Source organism: Microcaecilia unicolor, chromosome 7 (genome assembly GCF_901765095.1).
Source record: "Microcaecilia unicolor chromosome 7, aMicUni1.1, whole genome shotgun sequence".
In the NCBI taxonomy this organism is placed as follows: Eukaryota; Metazoa; Chordata; class Amphibia; order Gymnophiona; family Siphonopidae; genus Microcaecilia; species Microcaecilia unicolor.
In genome coordinates, this window is record NC_044037.1 from 242,607,176 (window position 1) to 242,630,902 (window position 23,727).

Here is a 23,727-nt window from a genome sequence, read left to right on the forward strand (position 1 = left end):
AAATCCAAAAAAATTGGCCACATGGTGGATAACTTCCCGCCGCGTGGGCATGCAGCGGGGACGCCCTTACCGCTACTCACAGAGTGGAGATAAGGGTTCTGGTGCTAACCTGGCGTAACCGGGCAGCACACGGTGGTGCCCGATAGCGTCGCACTAGCCATTTCTGGGGGGGCTCTCCTGAAATGGTGAGCACTCGGGTGGGACTACCGCCGGCGACCGTGTTGGGCCAGCAGAAGTCCCAAAGAGCGAGCTCTGTAAATGGCTCCTAAGTACATCAGTTATTTGGATTTATATTTATTCTCAAGGTTTCCTTGATGCAACTTTTTTTTTTAAATCGGAGTATCCCTTTTCCATTAGATGTTTCAGATCATTTAACTTTTTTCCTCAAGGTGGCACCTAGTTTGGCAGGTGACTTAAGGTGCCTAAAGTATGGCCCCTGCACAGGTTTCATTTTAACATTTTCCTTTTATCCATATAAGTATAGCAGCTACTTTCTGAGCGTAAATTTCCCATAAGAGAAGTATCTAGTTCAGTGTCCTCTTTCTTTAGTCTAGAAGATTGTGAGTGTTGATGTCATTGGCTTCAGAAACCAAAACAGTCACAAGGGTTAGTGCAAATTTTTGAAGGAAACTAATTGTGAAACTAAAATTTATAAAATGAATCTGACATGAACTTTTTTTTATACCTTTTTACCAAACGTGAATGGCTGTGATCATTATTGGGAACAGCATTCGGGACTTCAGAGCTGTTACCAGTTTAATTTCCAATCTGCTCTTTCTTGGAAAGAGGCTTATATTTCGTGTCAGAATCAAGGGGGAAATCTATTGAGCATCGCCTGTGCGGAAGAATTAGATTACATACAAGGTAAAATGTATTTGCTATTATGTAAATCACATCAGAATATCTTCAAAATGGGAATGATTAATGGAAATGACAGGTATATAACTTGTTACTCAGTAAATGGGATACCTTGTCTTTTTTGGACATCTAGAATTACCAGGTTTAGGGGCTGTGTGTAAAGAGTTGTGTGCTGATTTTGCATGCAGCTTCCTAATGCATGAATAAAAGAAAACCTTTGTTCCATTCTGTAAATAAATCTTATGCCATTAATATGTGCAGCAAAAATATGTGTAAACACAGGAGAAGCATGCTGATTTTTGTGAAAACATGTGTACATTCTAGTGTACCAGTTGTTCACTAGCTGCAGAATTGATATTTTGCCTGTAGATTTGTGCTAGCACCTGGAGGAGTTTTATATGCACATAACCCCATATTAGAAGCAGTGTATGTGTATTAGGTATGCATATCTGAAAGTCAAATATATTCTGTGTACATATCAGTTTATGTGTAAGTGTATATATATGTGTGTGTGTGTGGTGTGTGTATGTGTGTGCGATCCGCTTAAGTGCAAGGGTCTGGGACCAAAGAAATGCATGCAGTTAACCAGAGCGTGCACTTAACCGTTGTGACCCAAAGAAGCTTGACATTTGATAAACATATGTACAGTACGTTATATGTACAGTATATAGTCTCCAGTCTCCGTTAACTGACGTTAGGCTTACTTGAAGTAATCAGTTATAGTCCTCTGTACATTATTTGGGTCTGTGAGTTCCATAGACTACGTCTGCCAGATGGTAAAAACTGTCATAGCACTGACATCCAGTGGCCTCCAGATAGGCCCGCACGGTGTTCAGACTCTCCAGCGCTCTTGCAAAGTGACAGGGGGAGGTTGTTGAATTTCGTCAGCATGTGCCTCGCTGCTCATTTCATCATCTGTTTCATCATCAGCTGTTGTTGCCTGCTTGTAGGCGCATATCTGGACATCAGTGCTGTCATCAGCTGTTTGTAGATCGTAATCAACAGCTACATAGTGATGAAGCTTCTCTTCAGTAACACTGGCTGGGATGTCAGTAACCTGTTCATCTGACGTGTTTGCAACAGCTGCATCTGTTTCGTCCTTCTCTACATCCTTAACAAAGCTTGCCAGCTTGTAGCAGTTCACAATGGTTGCCTGTGTAACATGATTCCAGGCTTCTTTCTTCATATGTAGGGAATCCAACAGTGATAGGTTACGAGCCAGTTCAACAGCACGTTTATCCTTGCCAGTCTGGTCATCCATAACGCTGATCAGACGATGAAGCACAAGAGCCCGATAATATTGTTTGAAATTGGCTATTATGCCCTGATCCATAGGTTGGATCAGAGAGGTAGTGTTTGGTGGCAGGAAGACCACCTTGACGTTAGACAGCCTGACATCATCCCTGTGTGCAGCACAATTATCACAAAGCAACAAAATCTGACACTTTTGTGCCCGCATTCTAGTGTCTAACTTCTTTAGCCACTGCTTCCAAGTTTCCCCAGTCATCCATGAATTTGCGTTAGCCTCGTATGACACAGGAAGTCGCTTAACTTTCTTGAAGCAATGGGGCTGTTTGCCTTTCCAATGATGAGGGGTTCCAACTTTTCACTCCCATCCATATTGCAGCAAAGGAGGATCGTCAGTCGGTCCTTCGACGTTTTACCTCCAGTAGTTTAGGCATGTTTGAATGCAAGTGTTCCATCAGGAATCGCTCGCCAGTAGAGACCGTTTTCGTCAGCATTGAAATTGTCACGAGGTGCAAACTCGTTCAAGATGGTAGGAAGAACTGAAACAACCGAATTTTCAGCACCAAAGTCATCAGTGTCTTGTTTCTCACCATGCTGTTTCTTGAATGTTATGTTGTCCCTCTCCTTCCATCTTTCCAACCATCCTGAATTCAGTTACTCCAAGACTTTCAGCTAGCTGGTTAGCTTTCTCCATAAGCAGTGGACCACTGACAGGAAACTGTCTGCTCCTGACTCAAGAAAACCACCAAAGAAGAACATCTTCTATCTCCTCAGCTTTTTCTGCCCTTTTAAATTTCCTGTGTGCATTTGTATTGTTTTGCCAGTCTTCCAGAAGCTGGTTTTTCTGCTTCAAAACACGTGAAATTTGACTGGGATTGACACCATATTTTTTAGCAATAGATGCTTGACTTTGTTTTCTAATTTTTTAAGAATTTCTATTCGTTCAGCCAGTGTTAAAGTCTTACAGTTCCGCCACGACGACTCCTCCATTGCTCACTCTAACATTCTTTTGCTTATTCTGCCTGTGGCAGTTAAAGGGCTGGTAAATTTGAAATCTCGTTGGTTGTCAGGCGCCAATCGGCTTCCATATTCTGTCCGTGTGCTTATGCGGAGTCTTTCCTGCAGAGGAGCGGTCTTAAACCTTGCATATAGCAAATCTTGCACTTATCAGTGGTGCGCTAAACCGAAGTTTGTCCCCATAGAAATTGATGGCGCTAAAAATGGGACTGAAGTACGCATTCAGTTAAACAGAGCATGCGCTTATCCGACGTGCACTGTATATATGTTTGTATGTATATATATGTGTGTATGTATATATCAGTTGTCTGGATTGAGAGACATTCTCTTGGCACTGTAATTCCTGCCTGCTGAGGACAAAAGCAGTGAATGGTGGTAAGTTATAGAGCCCATATGAACCCAAGATCTATAGTTTCTGCCAAAATCAAATCTGTAACCGAAATTTGCCACTCGGTTTCGGTAGAAGCCGAAAATGAAAACTGCCAGGTCAGGAATTGCCCCTCCCCCGCCACTGCTACCACACATGGCCAACCTCTATCCTCCCCCCCCGCTGCCGCTACTGCACACAGCCTCCTTGCCCTCCTCTTGGACCCAGTCATCAGCCAGCTCCCCCCCCCCCCCCCCCAGGCCTACCTCAGATGGCCTAGTGACCTAACTGTGGAAAGAGCGATTCAGTCACTCTTGCCCCTGCCATCTTTTCCACCAAAATGGCCACCGTGAGCTTCAGCGGCAGTCTCTCGAGACTGTAGCTGAAGGTCTTGGTGTCCATCTTGGGACTGGAACTGGTAGAAGCAGGAGCAACAAATTTGGCAGAGCAATGCTTCAGGAGGCTTGGTCTTTCCCCACCCAATAGGGTATTGCTTAGGTACATCCCACTAGTTTGGACTGGTCTAGCAGAGACAATAAAGAAGGTGAAATTTATTCATACCTGTTAATTTTCTTTCCTTAAATCCTGCTAGAGTCCAGGGTCTGCCCTGGAAGACATAGGTATGGGGTTGTTCTTGGAATATTCTTCGCCTTATTCTGCATCTGTTGTATATAGGTCTTAAGTCTTGTTGGTTTTATGGGTGCAAGCTTCAGTTGTTGCTCAGTTGGAAGAGAGGGGTAGAGGGTAAATCCTTGTTGGTGCCCTTTCAGCTTTGGCATTCACATACTGGAGAACTGCAGGATGTATCAGACCTTATACAAGTGCTGTCACTTTCAGTACCTCTTTCTTCATCTGCTAGTAGAGGAATGCAACCCACTAGTTTGATCTAGTCTAGCAGGACTCAAGGAAAGGAGATTAACAAGTAAGAACAAGCTTCACCTTAACCTTGTTCACTTAACAAATACCTGAAACTATACTGTGGATATCATGAAAATAAGCATGTTTTGTGTTCATAAGGACAGAGTTGATGACAGCTGGTATAGTGCAGAACACATGGCAATCTAGCTATAGAGATCCTGCGAAAATAAGTTTCTGTGATATGTAGTTGCTTCCTATGAAAGTTGTGTGTTAAGATGGAGTTTAAGAAAATAAACAGTTTAGCTTATCCAATAATATTCCTCAAACAGAGACTGATCTGAAAATTTGTTTTTATGCAGCCTGCTTAAATTGAGAAGTAGCTTAGTGTCCCTGTTTTTCTACGTACAGTAGTTGTCATGGAAAGAAATATAATTGGTAAATAGACTATTTGTTCCTGGAGTAATTCCAGGTTTTGGTTGTGATGGTTTTTATTATGTAACAATACTCAGTCAGCAAGACTGCCTGGACTAGCCACGCAGTTCAGCAGACCTGCTTGACCCAGTTACCCCAGTGACTTTCTGCGAAGTATTGCATTATAGCTAATGCATAGCTGGCTTGTCAGTATCTAGGCAGGCTGTCTCCTGCCTTAGGAGCCGATTTTAATGAGAGTTTGCCAACACCTGCATTACATTTTAATGCAGATATTCATTTCCATGTTTATTTTACTTTGGATGTAAAAGCAATAGGAAGTATAGTTGAGACTGTATACCATATTCAAAGTTTTAAAAAGCATGCCAACATGGAAGTAAAGTTAACTTCAAATTTGATTTGACTTCCATTTTACAGTGGTTTAGTGGTGGAAATGAAAACCCCTTTAACCGTTGAATTGGAGGTTGTCTGGTCCAGTCCCAAGTGACCATAGAGGCAGACATTCTGCCTCAGGATCAGAGATCCACAGGCATCCCACTCCGCATCTCTCTACCATCAACTCTAGGGTGGGTGGATAAGTGGGGGAGTGGGATAGGTGGTTGGGTGGATTGGCTATTGAGTTTATGGGATAAGGATAGGTTTAGTAAATAGCTTGCAGGTTAGATAAGGTGAATGGGTAGGATAGTGTTTGGGTGAGGAATAAATGAGAGGGTAAGTAGAGGATATAGGGATCCTGGACTCAAGCCACTCAGTTGTGGAGTTCCTTGAATTGGGACCCTGGGACCCAACAGCCTCAAGTTAAGGGTTTGAGGCTAAGTTCTATTTCCTGGACCCTCCTCCCCCCCCCCCCCCCCCAAGCTTGGAAGTTTCAGAAGTTTGGTGGGTAAATTTTTAACTTACATTTCACTTCCCATTGAAGTCAATCGGAAAATAGCTGTACTTCAGTACCCATGGTGACTTAGTCTCAGTGCTAAACTGGGAGTTCAGGTTATTAGCTTGCAATAACATGTGAAATGATCTAAAATTGACTTGCAAGCTGTGGTAAGTCTAGTGCAGCAGATTACATTGGCCCTTTAGTGAGATGTTTATTAGGATTTATTTACCGCCTTTTTGAAGGCATTCACTCAAAGCAGTATACAGCAAGAATAAGTCAAACATAAGCAATAGACAGTTATAGTATGCTATATTATATATTGTGTTCACATTACAAGGTCACACAATACATAATAAAACATTTTCATAGACAGCTTAGGGTATAAGCAAAGATGGAACATAGAGATAGATAAAATAAGGAATAAGAAAATATGGGGATTAATTTAAATTGACTTATCTGGTAAAAACCGTCCTGGAACTGTATGAATGCTAAGTGGGAAGACCCAAAGAGCTTCCGATTAAAGACCACTTTACAGGCTAGGCCCTGCGAGCAAGTGCGGATGAAGGCCTAAGCCTTAATTGTACAAAATGATTGCTATGTATGATGATTTCACAAATTAACTGAAAGATACACAGAACACAGGCACGTTTCTTCCTCTGCCAGGTAAGTTCATTCACACATACGCAACTTCTGTACTACAGTCTGAGATGTGCTAATATCTATATGCCTGTAGAAAACTCATTTCTTACATAAAATCCTTTTCATTGTATGAATACCTGCCAGAGTGTATTTAGTACTACACTAATCTGCTGTCTCCTACTAGAAAGTGTGCTTCAGGATCAGGTGAGTTTGTCTCAGATTTCTGCTTCACATTCTCGGAGCGAACTAATAAGCCTGGCAGATATATGAAGGATCTCAGTGATGCAAAGGTCCAGAATCTGATCTCGTTGGGGCTTACATTGGTACCATAATTACTTGGACTTTGAGTGTGAGAAATTCTTTCTAGTTACAAAAGCATTTGTGTGCTAAAATAGTTTGCCAACTTCTTCATTGGTTTGATCAACTCTGGTAGGGATGGGAAGGGATGCATGAATCCCTCTATGCAGTTGCATGAGACAGTCTAAAACAGTGGTTCCCAATCTGGGGGTTGGAACCCCAAATGGGGTCACATCAGTAAATGTGGAGTCTCATAAAAAGGTGCTTCTGTGCCTTCTTGACCTCCACTGTGATCAAGGCCCATTAATAGTGGTCAACATGGGGCCTGTGAGTTGGTGAAAATTCACAGACCCTGACCCTCCTGTGGGGTCTTCTGCTAGACTAGACTAGAAACCCATCCAGAATTCTGGCTTCTAAGTGCACACTGGTGCACGTGGTCCTGTGCTGACTGCCGCTATTGCTGTGTTCCTGCTTTGGATAAACAAAGGGAAAGGGAAGTGGATAAAAGAAGTTAAGGGAATGGAGGTCTGCTATTGTTTTCCTCTGGGATTATATAAGGTTAGGAAGTACTGGTCTGAAAAGCTTGCTTTGAAGCCACATGATTCTATTTGCACATTGGCCTGGATAAATTGATACAGTACTTTGCTCTCAGTATTGTTATTGCTCAAGTATTAAAGGAAGCTAGAAATTTGTGGGCCCTTTTACTAATCCGCGTAGGTACCTATGTTCACCCAGTGTGCGCCAATTTGGAGTTACTGCCTGGCTACCACATGTCCCTTGCGGTAAGTTCATTTTTTACACGCGCCCTGAAAAATTATTTTTATTTTCTGACGTGCTACAAAAATGAGCATTTGGCCTGCGTAGACCATTACAGCCCGGTTACCGCATGAGACCTTACCACTAAGTCAATGGGTCATGGTAAGGTTTCAGACCCAAAATGGACACTCGCCAATTTTTATTTTGCCACACGTCCGTTTTCGGAAATTTTTTTAAAAAGGGCATTTTTTACAGATGTCCTGAAAAATGGATCTGCGCACGCCCAAAACACGCGCCTATACTAACACAGACCGTTTTTCAGCGCACCTTAATAAAAGGACCCCTTATTTATTACTTTGGCCCTTATTGGCTCTATAGTGCTCATGAGCCCTGTAAAGAAACAGCTTCTCAAATTGGGATGATTAGTTCTTAGAATGTCATTAGACAGCAAACATCAAACCTGTTTTCTTTTTAATAAAGGTGATTGGGTCAGCAAGTTGCCCTACAGGTTAGATGGCAGGATAAGCTGCTACTACAGTGTCATCGATTCTCAAACCCTAGTGCATGACAGTTTTAAAACTCATAGGACTGGATATTTGTCTGGTTTCCTTTGTCTAGTTTCATATATAAATATATATTTTTTGTTGTTGTTTGCCCTTTTCTTCTTGGTGTACAGCAAGAGAGGGTATCCCAGACAAAGTATGGATTGGTTTAAATCAGTTGGATACATCTGGAGGCTGGCAGTGGTCTGATAACACGCCCTTAAATTTTCTCACCTGGAAGCAAGGTACAGTTGGAGCTCATTTTTATACAAAAGTGAAACTGTGTGAGGCTTTGATAAATATTAATGCTGGCAAATTTTAAGTAGAATTTTTCAAATCCTTTGGGCACATGCTAGCATAGGTCCATAGGAGAAGAAAATTCAGATACGCTTTTTTGCTTCTGTAGTTTACTGCTTCCGGCACTTTCTGAAACAGTCATTATTCCTGCTGTGGCTCCACTTGCCTTCATATCCCTCTCCATTCATAATCTTATACCTGTCCATTTAGCCCGGTCATCCTTGGTCGGCGTCCAGTGCATATACACCCTGTAATCAGGTCACAGACTATATTCCCTTTGGAACACTCCCAGAAGTCACTGGTGTATAGCAGCTTAGAGTCCCTGTCCCATATACTGTATCATGAACACTGCCTTTGCAGCAATTTTCATCTTTCCAGACCAATAAGCAGCTCCTAGGTCTGGAAATCAAAACCATATCTCTTGTTACAGGATTTATTTTTGTTTTTAATAGAAATTCTTGATATTCCTCCTTGTATTTTCAACAAAGAAAAAAAATTTCTCCATTCCATTATGTAGCTTCCCACTATTCCAGAACCTGTGGGATAGTTGTGTCCATCAAACTGAAAACTGAGCAAGACATCTCTCTCTTGGCATCTAGACCAGCTCCTCTGTATTTTCTATCTCCAGCAAGTGGATGGACACATTTTTCAGCCTCTGGTTCTGAGTGCTTTGCTCCTGGTCCACTTAGTCAACTGGTCCCCAGTTGAGGTTTGCGGGTGGCTGGAGTCTGTAGAGTCATATCTGGAGATCTTTGGATCCCTGTCTCTGGTGCCCCATAAATTTACTTCTTCTTTTCCTTCACTTCTTCCCTGTTTCCTGTGGAGCTGTCCTTTACCAGCACAACCACCTTAAAAAAAAAAAGACGACGAAGAAGGAAAGATGTTTGCTGGGGAGCATAGGCTCAGGACTGACACTCTGTTCCTTCTTATTTGGAGTAAGACTTGTGGAGACACTGAGCTTGGGGGATCAGCTGGCAGTGGTAAATCAGACTAAAGTTTACTTTAACCTGCTTGGAGGGCTGATCATTTTCTTTCACTATTCTCTTTACTGTTTGTCTATGTAAATACTGAAGAGCTGAACTGGATGCAGAGAGTGAGAGAGAGAGAGAGAAAGACAGAAAATATGGCATAATAGATAGCAGTTTGTACTATTCTCTCTATTTGGCAGCAGATATAATTCTTGGCAGTATTGTTTTTTTAATGTAGCCACACAATAAACATACAGACATAAACTGAAACACCAAATAAATTGAGATCACACAACCTCAAAGTAGCTACACAATGAGAACCATTGATAAGCCAACCATCCATCACGTCACCCAGCTTAGAGATTCACAGTACCCATCCTTGTTCCGGGGAAGGCTTGTATAGACAAAAATAGGGCAGAATGGATGGATCCATTGGTCTTTTTCTGCTAACTTTGTCCTATTGTGCATATCCTTTTGGGAGAAATAGTTTACAAAAAGGCCTGTTGATGGATAGTTATATTGCATAGAGCAGTTTCCAGGGTGGTATGCAAGGGTAAGGAAGAGGGGTGAGGAATGTTGTAGCTGTAGCCTAGTACTCCACTCTGCCCATACACATGAGAAACTAGAGGAAAGGAATAGGAAAAATGGAACAAATGAAATGCAAAAGAAAAATACCCCAAAACTAAACAAGACAAAAAAATAACTCTGCTGGGTTAAAAGCTAGAGCTGGGCATGAGGAGATAAAAGAGAAGGGCCATGAGGATGCATGCCAGTAGGAGAGGAAAGGAGGTAGAGAACTTAATGTCATGAATCTGGAATCATACTGGGAGCTCTTGCTGTTCCAGCTGTATGTAGGGAGTGGGATCTTTCCCTGAGGAAGGAGGGCTGTTCAATTTGTCCACAGGATGTCCCATTTTCTGGCACCTGGAAATGAGAGCTACGAATGTGGCCCCAGGGAAGAAAGCTAGTTTTACCTCCGTGGAACCTCACATGATGAACCCTTGTTCTAGAACTTCCTTTGGGAAAAAAAATCATCTTGTGCATCATAAATACTTTTCATGTATTTGAATGTCTCTATCATAGATACCTGTGTCTCCTCTTAACTAGGGTATACACATTTATTTATTTAGATTTTGTTCACACCTTTTCAGTAGTAGCTCAAGGTGAGTTACATTCAGGTACAGTGGGAATTTCCCTGTACCTGGAAGGCTCACATTCTAATTTTGTACCGGAGGCAATGGAGCAGCAGTGGGAGTTGAACCAGCCACCTCTGGATGTCAAGACTGGTTGTGCTTAACCACTAGGCCACTCCTCCTCCATTCCTTTAGGGCTCCTTTTACAAAGCCACACTAGTGAGTCCCCCATGGCAAATGTAATGAATCCCATGAGAACTGAATGAGCTTCATCGCATTTGCGGCACCAGAGCCACTAGCACAGCTTTGTAAAAGGACCCTTAGTCATTGTCATCTGATTAGGGATTTTTGTGCAGCTTTTGGTAGCTGCCTCTTTACTCCAGCACTGTACAAGCTCTCCATGAGGTGTCTATAGGGAATTGTGCAGTGGTTTAATTAATCTTTTTCTACGAGTTTGCCTCTTTATATGCAACGTAACCTTCTTTTGTCTCTGGCATTCAGCTTTCAATAGCTTCATTGTATTGACGTCTGATGTTACTCTGTGACTGGCATGGTCCACAGCCACAGTTGCAGATGTTTTCTTCCCACAAGCTTGCCACCTCTTGTCTGCCCAAGCTTTTCTTGCTACTGCCGTTTGATAGTACACTTGAACTGTAGTCGGCCAAGCCACAGAGTTATAGCCTGAGCCTTGAGGTACTTTAAAGAGTTTTAATGCCTTAAAGCACAGACCAAAGGCAGAATGTCTTCAGTACCCATGACTTTTTCCTCATAGTTAATGGTGAGGAGAACTACGGAGTAATCGGATTCCAGTGTGTGTGGTATAATACATTATACATCCATCAAAGCCAGGCAAGTTTTTGGGAGAGACCACATTTCAAGACCACAAAACATATTTTAGTTGTAAAGTAAAATGACTTTTATAACGTGTATGTATTAAATTGTTTCACTTGAAGTTTGTCTACAAATTTACTATAGTGCTCATGTAACATTCATGTCCAAAGGCACTTTAAGATATTAAACAGTGAATTATAATTGGTCTATGTTAGTATGTTATGGCTGCTGAAGGTCTGAGAGTTTCATACATAGTCAGCTGTTGCCATCCACATATTTGCTTTTGATTTCAACAGTTATGAATATTTTATTCTTAAACTATGTAACACCTTCATGGTAAGTGTGTTTTTAAAAATAAGGTAGGCTGTTTCTTTTTATAATTATACTTTTATTTTGGTTTAGATCTATCCAGTGCATCTGTTATAGATGGCTTTAGCTGTGGCTTGCTAAATACTGACTTGGGTGGATTGCAGCAGTACATGTGTGAAAGTGCATTTCCTTACATATGCAAGAAGCAACCAAATGATACAAAATCTCAAGTACCAGGTATATGTCTTTTTATATTTTACTAGCAGATTACCCTTTCTTTGTGTGTTAATTAGTAACAGTTATTAAGTAATGCCACACTGGGAAAAGACCAAGGGTCCATTGAGCCCAGCATCCTGTCCCCGAGAGCAGCCAATCCAGGCCAAAGGCATCTGGCAAGCTTCCCAAACGTACAAACATTCTATACATGTTATTCCTGAAATTGTGGATTTTTTCCCAAGTCCATTTAGTAGTGGTTATGGACTTGTCCTTTAGGAAACCATCTAACCCCTTTTTAAACTCTGCCAAGCTAACCGCCTTTACCACGTTCTCCGGCAACGATCCCACAAGTTTAATTATGCGTTGGGCGAAAAAAAAATTTCTTCCGATTTGTTTTAAATTTGCTACACTGATATATTGATACTATAAAGGTTTTTCTTGGGAACAGAGCTCACTGAGTACTGGTTGATTAGGCCTATTTGTTTAACCCAGCCCTATGCAGAGCTGCAGAAAAGGACTGCTGCCCCGCCCCCCACCCCCCACCTCCCCGCCTGCCCCACAGCACTAGATTGATCAGCCTGCCAGACATCTCAGGCCTGTGACAACAGAAGAACAGCAGCTGTTTAGCTTGTTTTTCCATCCTCTCCAACATAGTTAATTCTGGAGATGACTTTTAAAATAATACGGTAGAGTCCCGGTTATCTGACTCTAGATTTACCAGTAGTTAGTATCCAGGCTCTGCCCATTCCTTCCCTCCCAAATGTCAGAACCAGCCACACCACCTGGAATCTCTCCCCCCAAAAGTGTCTCCCCACTCACCCACCAAGATTATCCTACATAAATAGGACTGACCAGTTGTGGTTTACTTAAATCAGATAATTTGAGACTGTACACAGTGCACTGCATCCCGAACTCCTCCCCCACCCCCCAGATCTACTTTCAAAGCCTTGGTTGTCCAGTGGAGAGGTTGAGACAGGAGCGATCCCCAATCGCTCCTGCCCAGGCTGGCTCCACTTTCAAAATGACTGTCGGTTCAAATAGGTCTATTCAGACTAGCTCTCAGTGAAGAGGGAAGGTAGTGAGAAATTTGTATCTGTCAGATGTTGATTGGACCATATCATCTGTGAACCAAAAGTAGAGAGTTCCTAGACTCCCTTGAAGCATCTGTTCTCAGGCAAAAATATTGAACTACAAGATAGGGGAGCAAGACTGCACATGAGGCTTATGTAACGCCCCTTTGCCTTGGCGCTTCTGCGGTTCGGGATCCAACCTGGCTGGAGCCTCTCAAAGGCAGTCTCCACCAGACCCTTCCTGTCCTGGCACTCGGTGCCTCCACCTGGGAAAAGAAGCGCTAGTGGGTGGGATTACCCTCTTCTCTCCCAGGATACCCAAAACAGGTCCAAATACAGACTGGGGGAAACAAGGCTGACAGTTGACATTGGGCAGGCTTCGGAGACTTTTATTTTCTCTTAAATCCAATAGTCACTCTGGAGTCAGCAGTTCATCAAACTCAAACTGTTTATTCTCCAACTCTGAAACTTCAGGAACATCAACCAGGATCAACTCTCCAATGTTCAAGGCAAGTCTTTTAAAACCACAATCCTTCTGTTGTTCCCCATTGGAACTCTTGTATTCTCCCTCATATTTATAGGCTTTTCAGCAGGGCTGTATACACTTTTATACAGACTCTCCAGTCCATGCCTATCCCAGAGAATAGTGTCCCCAAAGGCTATTCTGCTGACTTTTACAGGTCCAGACCTTCCTGATCTGACCTCCCTCCAAGGTGACCTTTGCATTGGCTCAGCCCTTGTCCTGGGATGGGTGCTCCCTGGCCCTTATCCCACACTTCCGGGCTAGTACTCTCCTCTGCCCACCCGTAGCTCTCCTCTGTCACAGTTGCCGCTTTGCTAAGCCACAACTCCTCTTTACAGCCAAAGGTTTAATTCTCTTAAATGGGATTTCCCCTATTCCTACAGGTCAGTGGCAGGGGTTGTGCAGGTAACTTAAACCTGTAGGCAACAAAAGACCCCCCCCACCAAGAACAAACACACCTCCTTATCTCCTCCTAATCCCCCCACTCCTCCCGCCACTCTTTAGACTCGTGGCACTATCTCTGCATTTTATTTCAAACTACTCCTTTAGGCTGGACTTCCTCCCAGGGACCTTCCAGTCACTCCCCCCCAGTGACTGTCTACAGGGATTTACTCTCTCAGTAATCCCTAACCTAACATGAGATTACACTTACAAATGGAGAAAGTGTTTTCCATGTCTAAGTAGATGGTCATATGAACTCCAGTGATCATCAGATGCTATGAGAAATTAAAGAGGGGACATACGAAAGTCAAAGACCTGAACAAGAAAGGAAAAGGGAATGCACAGAGGCTGGCAGGGTGGGACATTCTTACTGAAACAGAACAATGGGCTAAGCTAAAAGGAACAATAGTAAGGGTAAAAATAATCATAATATTAGGAAATAAAGTAAAAGTTTAAAAAAAAAAACCCAAATATGCTACTCTAAAGGTCTGGGCCCAGAATCGAAACATCTAGGTGTGTGTGTGTATATATATATTTCCTTAGCGTCCCTCCGGACCGGCCCAGAATATGACTGATGGGTTGTGCATGCCTTCCAGCCAGGGGCGTAGCCAGACTTTGGTGGGAGGGGGGTCCAGCGCCCGAGGTGAGGGGGCACATTTTAGCCCCCCCCCACCCCGGCGCTGCGAACCCTGCCTCCGCCATCGCCTACCTTCAGTTTTGCTGAACAGAACTGTTCTCCGAGTCTGACGTCATGCACAGTACAACGTGCAGGACGTCAGCATGCAACAGAACGAAGACATTTTCACTGCAGGACGAAGAGGACATCGGCTGGCGGGGATTGGGGTCCCCCGCCAGCAAAACCGAAGGTAGGCGACGCGGGGAGGGTTCGCGGGAGGAGAGGGTCGTCGGGAGAGGGGTCCAGTAGGAAATCTACGGGGACCCAGGCCCCCTCAGGCCCCACGTAGCTACGCCAGCTTCCAGCAGGTGGAGACTGAGAAAAAAAGAGAAGAGATCCAGTAATCTCAGTCTCCAGGAGGGCTAAGCAGCGGCTGCTAAGCGGCCCAGGCAGCTTTGAGATTTAGAAGAGCATTTTTCTTTTGTTTTGGGGCAGGAAATGCCGTCTGTGGAGGAGACATAGGTGTTTTCCCGGAGGTCATTTTCCTGAGGACCTCGGTCAGCTGGAAGGTGGTGTGGAGCCTCTCTCTGAGGGGGAAGAGCCTTCAGTGGTGAGAATTTTTCATAAAGATGACCTGCAGGAGCTTATTTCTCAGGTTTCCACTACCTTGCGATTTGAGGAGCAGGAAACTCCAGTGGAGGAGTCCAGAAAGGTGGATTTACTAGTGAAAGGTATTCGTAGGCCAGGAAAGACTTTTACAGTGCATCAGGATATTAGGGACATCATTCAGGCACAGTGGGAGGTTCCGGATTCTGCCTTTCGTCTTTCCAGATCCATGCTCAGGCTTTATCCTTTATCCATGCTCAGACAAGGATCTTTTACGCCCTCCAGTGGTGGATGCCGTAGTGTCCGCAGTCACTAAACGAAATACGGTTCTCGTGGATGGCGCGACGGCTTTGAGGGATGTCCAGGATCGCTGTATAGAATCCTTGTTAAAGAATAGTTTTGATGTTTCTGCTCTGGCAGTGCAAGCTGCTATCTGCTTCTTTAGTAGCGAGAGCCTGTTTTCTTTGGTCTGAAAAGGTCTTGGACCGTTCTTCTGATGATTTTTCAGCGATAGATGCTGAAGTGGCGAAGTTGGAAATTGGTTCGACCTTTTTGGTGGATTCTCTTTATGACTTGCTTCAGGCCTCTTCTAAGTCTATGGCTCTTTGTGTGGCAGCCTGTTGCTCTCTTTGGCTTCGTGGCTGGTCTGCGGATGCGGCCTCTAAGTCCAAGCTTAGTAAATTTCCTTTAAGGGTTCTTTTCTCTTTGGCGATGAATTGGATAAGCTGCTGCGTAGCCTGGGTAAAACTAAAGTTCCGAGGCTTCCTGAGGATTGTCCCAGGGGGCCTGGACATGGTGTTTTTTTTCGGCCGTGGTAGGGGCTGTGATTTTCGATATAGACCAGGCAGAGTAGTTCCGTTTCAGTGATCTGAGTTTTTTTTTTCTGAGGACCTACTCCTTTTGGGGTGGTCGTAGAGGCGGTCGGGAAACAGGAAATTCTCATCTTCCTCCAGTCCTCAGCAATGAAGGTTTGCAGGCCCAGCCTCCGGTTCAGGTAGGAGCTCGGTTGGTGCAGTTTTATGGGGGGTGGGCGCAAATGACTTCAGACCAGTGGGTTCTAGAGGTTATTCACGATGGGGTTCGCCTTAGAGTTTGCTCGTCCTTTGTCAGATACTTTTGTGGAGTCTCCCTGCCGTTCTCTGCTCAAAACCAGGGCTGTCAGGGACACTGTACACAGACTTCTTGACCTTCAGGCTGTTTGTCCAGTTCCTTTGGCAGAGCAGCGTCTAGGACATTACTCCATATACTTTCTGGTTCCCAAGCAGGAGGGTCCCTTCAGACGGTCAATCGAGCCCTCAGAGTGCCCTTGTTTCCTATGGAGACTTTGCTGTCGATCAAACTACCTGGTGCAGACTGGGTAGTTTCTGACGTTGCTCAACCTCACAGAAACCTACTTGCATATCCCTATTTGACTGGCACACCAACGTTTCCTTTGGTTTGCGGTGCTCGGCCAGCATTTTCATTTTCGGGTCTTCCCTTCAGACTTGTGACTGCTCCTCGGACGTTTACCAAAGTCATGGTCGTAGTAGCCGCAGCACTCAGAATAGAAGGCATTCTAGTCCATCCTTATTTAGATGATTGGTTGATCACAGCAAAGTCTTACCAGGAGAGCGTTCAGGTGACAGCTCGAGTAGTAGACTTCTTGAAGTCCCTAGGTTGGGTAGTCAGTGCACAAAAGATCCGTCTGCAGCCATCTCGGTCGTTGGAGTACCTGGGAGTCTGTTTCGACACGTTGCAGGGCCATGTTTTTCTTCCGCCGGCTCGTGTCCTCAAACTGCAGTCTCAGATTCGTCACTTATTGCAGTCACCAAGGCCAGCGGCCAAGGATTATCTTCAGGTCCTTGGGTTCCATAGTGGCGGCAATCGAGGCAGTGCCCTGGGCCAGGGCTCACAGTGAGGCCGCTTCAGAGGTCGCTTCTTTCTCAGTGGTCGTCACAGAAGGACTCTCTACGTCAGAAATTGTCACTTTCTTTCAGGTGAAGAGCAGCCTACGTTGGTGGCTGCGAGATGCCAGTATAACCAAGGGAATGCCTCTGGATCAGCCCAACTGGAGGGTGGTTACAACAGATGCCAGTCTCCAGGGATGGGGAGCTCACTGTCAGGGACAGTATGCTTAAGGCCTGTGGTCTCCTCAGGAGAGATCTTGCTCAATAAATCTATTAGAGACTAGGGCAGTTAGACTAGCAATCCAGACCTTTGTCCATCTGTTGAGGGGCGAAGCAGTCCACATGATGTCAGAAAATGCCACTGTGGTGGCTTACATCAATCGGCAAGGAGGAACGAGGAGTCGGCAGTTGGAGCGAGAAGCGTGACAGCTGTTACAGTGGTCGGAGGTGCGTCTGGTGGCGCTGTCAGTGGTTCATGTGGCAGGAGTTCAAAATGTTCAGGCAGACTTTCTCAGTTGAAACATGCTAGATCACGGGGAGTGGGCTCTAAGCGATGTGGCGTATCGGACGGTGGTGAACCGTTGGGGGTTCCCCAAGATGGGCCTGTTTGCTCCCTGGATGACCAGTTCTTCTTTATGCTTTTCCTCCTTGGCCATTGATAGGGCGTCTACTTCAGAGAGTCGAGATGCACAGGGGCCATCTGATCTTAGTGTCGCTGGATTGGCCTCGCAGACCGTGGTACGGCAATCTTCAGCGGCTTCTAGTAGAGGATCTGTTCAAGCTTCCGGTCAGGCAGGATCTTTTGGCCCAGGGCCCGGTGTTTCATCCAGATCTGGGTCGATTTTGTCTTACGCCTGGCTCTTGAGCAGGCGAGACTGACAAGAAGGGATACTCCACTAACGTAATTGCTTCTATGCTTCGCTCTCGTCGGCATTCTACCTCTTTGAATTATGTTCGGACTGGAGGATTTTTGAGGCCTGCTGTGAGGAGCTCGGGATAGCTCCCTTTCCCGCGTCCGTCTTGCAAATTTTGGATTTTCTGCAGCGTGGTTTTGATAAAGACCATGTTTTGGCAAAGTGCACATTGCAGCTCTGTCATGTTTTCGAGGTCGTGTTCAAGGACGATCGCTGGCTAGCCACCTGGATGTGTTCCGTTTTTTAAGAGGGGTTAGCCTCCTGTGTCCTCCGTCTTGCTGTTCTTTTCCCCACTGGGATCTTAATTTGGTACTCTCAGTTCTTACCAAGCCTCCCTTTGAGCCTTTATCTTCTTGTGCTTGAAGGAATTAACCCTGAAGGCTATTGCCTCAGCTAGGAGAGTTTCGGAGTTGCAGGCTCTTTCGTGTAGTTCTCCATTTTTGGAATTCAGCTCGAATCGAGTGGTTTTAAGACCAGTTCCTTCTTTTCTGCCCAAGGTATTGACTCGTTTTCATTCACCTCAACTGATGGTGTTGCCTGTTCTAGGTTCTTTCTCCGGGTCGGAGGAGCAGCGTCTCTTGAAGCTTTTGGATGTCAAAAGAGTTCTGAAGCATTATGTCAAGTCTACTGAGGACATTTGTCGGTCCGATTGGAGGTTCACACAAAGGGCTTATGGCTTTTAAGCCCACTATCTCTCGTTGGCTTAAAGAAATTATTGCATCAGCTTACCTTCTTTATGGGAAAGCTGTTCCAGAAGGAGTTAAGGCTCACTCTACCAGAGGTCAGGCTACTTCTTGGGCAGAGTGTTGTCTGGTGCCTCTGGAGGACTTTTGTATGGCGTCGACTTGGTCTTCTTTGCATTCCTTTTCAAAGCACTATCGATTGGACCTCCTGAGTCATCAACAAGTTGTTTTCGGGGCGCACATTTTGACGGCGGGGCTGTTAGGGATCCCTCCCATAATCTTACTGCTTTGTTACTTCCCATCAGTCACATTCTGGGCCGGTCCAGAGGGACGCTAAGGAAGGAGAAATTAGACCTTACCTGCTAATTTGCTTTCCTTTAGTCCCTCCGGACCGGCCCAGATCCCTCCCTTTAGGTATTATGTGTCTTCAAACGTTGAGATACTGTTTTCTTGGAAGCTGTGTTGCTGGTTTCATTGTTAAAAAAAAAAAAAAAAAAAAGAAAACACAAATTCTATGGTTCAGTATGTAACCTTTTGTGCATGATATGAAGGGGCATGACATTGGTCACATTATTGTTGGTGGCACACACTCTCTGTTGGCAATGTGCAGGTGGCTGCTCAGGCTTTCGTATGCACAGACCATTTACTTACTGTTTTACTTCTTCTGCTTTGGTACTTTGTTACTGGATCTTTCTCTTGTTGCCAAGGGCTGTTATTGGCTCTCTCTAGAGTCACAGTTTTTTTTGCTCAGTCTCTACCTGCTGGAAGGCGTGCACAACCCATCAGTCACATTCTGGGCCGGTCCGGAGGGACTAAAGGAAAGCAAATTAGCAGGTAAGGTCTAATTTCTCCATAGTGAAATCATTTACGAGTAAATTGATCAACATTTAGACATTTCTTCATTGAGGAGGTGACAAACATTTCACTCTCTCCCTCTATCTCTCTCTCTTTTAGACATTTGGAGCTATTCAGTAACTGAGTGTGATACAGACTGGGTTCCATATAATAAGTTTTGCTACATGCTGGTAAATGATCAACATTCTTGGAATGAGGCATCTCTGTCCTGCAAAAACAAAAGTGGTGACCTAATTAGCATACATTCTTTAGCAGATGTTGAATTAATTCTTACAAAACTTCATAATGGTAAGTGGCAAATAAAATACTTCAAGAATATATTTTTTCCACTTTAACACATGAGTGCTTCTGAACTGTCTCATTGAGAAACATGAACTCAGCATGTAGCAGCCAGTCTAACTCTTACCACAGTGTAACTTAATGAGTCAAAAATTTGACAAAGTACCATAAAATGGGTAATATTACAGTGATAGATTGGTGTGCCGTGCCCTGCGGCCAAGATCCAGTCGCTTGACATGCGAGACATTTTCAAAATTCAGAGATTGGCTGTGCTCATCTTGTGCATCGCAAGGTGAGCACAGCTGGCCCAAGACTTGTGAAAGTAACACAGCGCTGACATTTTGAGCATGAGCAACATGATAGAAGCAAGGCTTTCGTGGCTGGAGGTTGCTTAACCATTGTTCTACATTATTTTTGAAACTGCTGTATTTATTACTCTTGCTACCACAATGTAAATAATGAGAATTTTAAGTTTCTTGCAGGTAGTAGTACATGTTTTATTGACCCAGTGTAAGAATACTCCTAAAGAAAATACTTATTGGTTTTTAAAACTAATATGCATGCTGCTTCAGATATATAAGGGAAATAAATGTACAAGACCTGTAGACAGCACAAGGATCCTCTTTGGAGAATTATTATATTAAGACCAATAAAAGAAAATGTTCTTACTACTACTATTCATCATTTCTATAGAGCTACTAGACTGTACACAGCGCAAAATATGCGCGATTCTGTAAGCTGCGTTTAAATGCGTGTCCTGGAATTGCACTTCAGGCATGGCGCAAGAGATCCAAGATGGCGCTTTAAAGGCAAGACGCACCTTCAGGAGTTCCGATCTTGCTGGTTCTTGTTTTCCCAATCGCTTCTCAGCCTGTGGTTGTTATGGGCAAGAGAAGAGGGAAGCTGAGGGCACTTCCCTTGACCCTCCCCCCCCTCCCCCCCCCCCCCCCCACCCCCCGATGAGGCAATGACACTGTTCAACTTTGGAGTCACTGCAGATCTTCTGCAAACCTCTTCCCCTTCTCTGGAGGTCACTGCGTCAACGTTGACCGGCAGCAAAGACGAGGGCATCCCTAAGACCTGTCATGCGAATGGCTCCCCCACAGCCTGGGATTGGATCAGCAGTTGTCGCGCCAGCTTTCCCTACCTTGGCTGAAGTGAATGGGAATTTGCAGAGAGGGAGCTGTACTCTGCATCTCAATCTACACTGGCTACCAGTAAAAGAATTGCCTTCAAGATCTGCACTTTAACACACAAAATAATTTACGGCTTAGCTCCGGAATACATGATTCCTTTAATCGATCTTCCACCAAGAAATGCCATAAACACAGCTCGGTCCTATCTCCAACGTACATTACCCATCTTGTAGGGGTGTCAAGTACAAGCTTCTTTTTACCTCGTCTTTCCACTACTCCAGCCCGAAGAATTGGAATGCTTTACCCTTGTTCTTAAAATCGCAGGCTGATCACCCTCTCTTCAAGAAATCGCTGAAACATTTCTATTCGACAAAAGTTACTCCATTAATACCTCTGCTGTTTAGTCATTGTTAATGTGATTAGCGCTACCTTAGCTTTCATCTATACCATCCATGTATTGTATGTCACTTCTTTTCTAATTCCTGTAAGCCACATTGTGCCTGCATTTGTGGGAAAATGTGGGGTAGAAATGAACCAAATTAAATATTTCCTAATACTAGACAACATTGCCCCAATCCAAACCAGAACCTCGCACAGAAAGAACTCAGTACATGGACACCTGAATGCGGAGTTCCACAGGGATCCCCCCTCTCACCGACCATATTCAACCTAATGATGACAACCTTGGCCAAACTACTATCGAATCAGAACTTAAACCCATATATATACGCTGATGATGTAACGATCTTCATCCCATTCAAACAAGATCTAAGGGAAATCTCCAATGAAATCACGCAATGCCTACATATCATGAATTCCTGGGCAGATGCATTTCATCTGAAACTTAACGCAGAGAAAACCCAATGTCTGGTACTCACCTCGCAATACAACAAGAATAAATTTACCACCATCAACACACCGAAGCTAAATCTACCAGTTTCGGACACCCTAAAAATTCTTGGAGTCACCATTGATCGACACCTAACACTTGAGAATCATGCGAAAAACATAACTAAAAAGATGTTTCATTCAATGTGGAAACTAAAAAGAGACCATTTTTTCCAAGTAGTGTCTTCCGCAATCTGGTACAATCACTGGTACTCAGTGATCTGGACTAATGTAACTCACTCTACGCCGGCTGCAAAGAGCAAATACTTAAAAAAACTCCAGACAGCCCAGAACACGGCAGCCAGACTAATATTCGGCACATCAAAATACGAAAGCGCGAAACCCCTAAGAGAAAAACTACACTGGCTCCCACTAAAGAACGCATCACGTTCAAACTTTGCACCCTAGTCCATAAAAGCATCCATGGTAACGCCGCAGCCTACATGTCAGACCTAACAGATCTACCACCCAGGAACGCAAAAAAATCTTCTCGCACATTCCTTAATCTTCTTCCTCCCAAGTGTAATGGTCTGAAATACAAATTAATGCACGCATCTACCTTTTCCTACACGAGCACGCAACTCTAGAACGCGTTGCCACGTAACCTGAAAATGGTCTATGAACTGACCAATTTCCATAAACAACTGAAAACCTATCTCTTCGACAAGATATATCACAAAGATCAACATGTGTAACTGTATAATCTTTATAACTTCTAGAATTGTCTTATAATGTCTTGCTTTAACACTATCATGTATTTCACCACCATGTAACAAATAACCCTCTGTAAAACTAAATGTATATTCTCTTCTATTTTCAGTACCCATGTTGAATTGTAAGCCACATTGAGCCTCCAAAGAGGTGGGATAATGTGGGATACAAATGCAATAAATAAAAATAATAAATAAATTTAGCAAGAGACACAAATGCAGCACAAGGCTTTCCTAGCCCTTAGGACTAGGGTTCAGTCTGTAGGTGCTAATTATGTCTTGCGATTTCTTTGTTTATGATCTATAGTTTTTGAGGTTAAAACATATCAGTTTTTTGAACCTAAGCAGTTAAATGATTTTCTAGTAACTAAAGAAGAAGTTAGTCGTTGTATAACCCTGCACATGCTGTTAGGCAGAGACTGGGGTAGAGGTAGGATAGAAAAGATATTTTTTATTTTTTTCCCCCAATTTATTTTCTAATTCTTGGATCTATATTTTCCTTCTTGTGGTCGATAGTGAGCATTTATTACCTCAGTTGTTACTTTTGTATTGTAATTTTACTAAATTTCTGTTCTTTATCTTTTTGATGGCTATGCTATGTAAAATTTAATAAAGAAAAAAAAAGCTTTAGGGATGGCCATTTGCACCAACTGAAACATTGTGCAAATGTACATGTGTACATTAGGCACGTGTCCCTGTTCTATGACCATGCGTGTAAACTTTAGGAATGCCCCCATTACGCCATGACCCTCCCATTTCCAGACCATCTTTTTCAGATCGTGTGTAAATTTTAGGCATGTAAATGCCAAGCCTAATTAGTACCAATAATTGCTTGTTAAGCCAATTATGGTGCTAATTAGCTCATTATATTAAATTGTGCAAATCTGCATGTACAGTTTTTGGCGACATTTATAGAATTAGGGGGTATATCAGGTACTTTATCTAGTGGGTTCACAATCTAAGATGTTTTTGTACTTGGGGCAATGGAGCGTTAAGTGGCTTGCCCAGGGTCACAAGGAGCTGCAGTGGGACTCAAACCCAGTTCAGAAACAGAATTTGAGATGAATTTGGAATAATCAAGACAACTCCAGTTAATGGGTTCCAAGTTACTGCATTATTCTCTGTTCCAAATAAAATTTTTTCACCATAACAATTCTTAACTTATTTATTTATAATGGTGAAAAGGACCTCAGCAACCAGATCTTCCAGACTTTTTGTTTGTTTGTTGTTTGTTTGTTTTAAATAGGTTCCGTTTTCAATCATCGGTCCCAAAAACCCCTACTTTTTAATTTTTTTTGTAAGCCCTAAGGGGTTAAAGATTTTACCTGGGGCGCTGTTGCCGTGTGTCCCGGGAGGTGGGAGAAGCAGGGGGAGGTCAGTAGCGAGGTTCCTCCAGCAAGGCTGGTGCGAGGCTGAGGTGACAATTCGGGGAGGAGGCGTGGGAGCGTCGGCAAGTTCAGCAGCATTTTGGGCAGCCACTT

At 43.8% G+C, this 23,727-nt stretch overlaps 1 protein-coding gene across 1 annotated transcript in view; it reads left to right on the plus strand.

Moving 5' to 3' along the window:
• Positions 1-698: 698 nt before the first annotated feature.
• Positions 699-23,727, plus strand: part of LOC115475119 (lymphocyte antigen 75-like) — a gene marked incomplete at its 5' end in the record, with an annotated part of 231,824 nt that continues 208,795 nt past the window's right edge. The window contains 4 exon segments of the mRNA XM_030210860.1: positions 699-864; positions 8,020-8,130; positions 11,517-11,660; positions 19,333-19,521. Coding sequence (XP_030066720.1) covers positions 699-864; positions 8,020-8,130; positions 11,517-11,660; positions 19,333-19,521 — 610 coding nt within the window.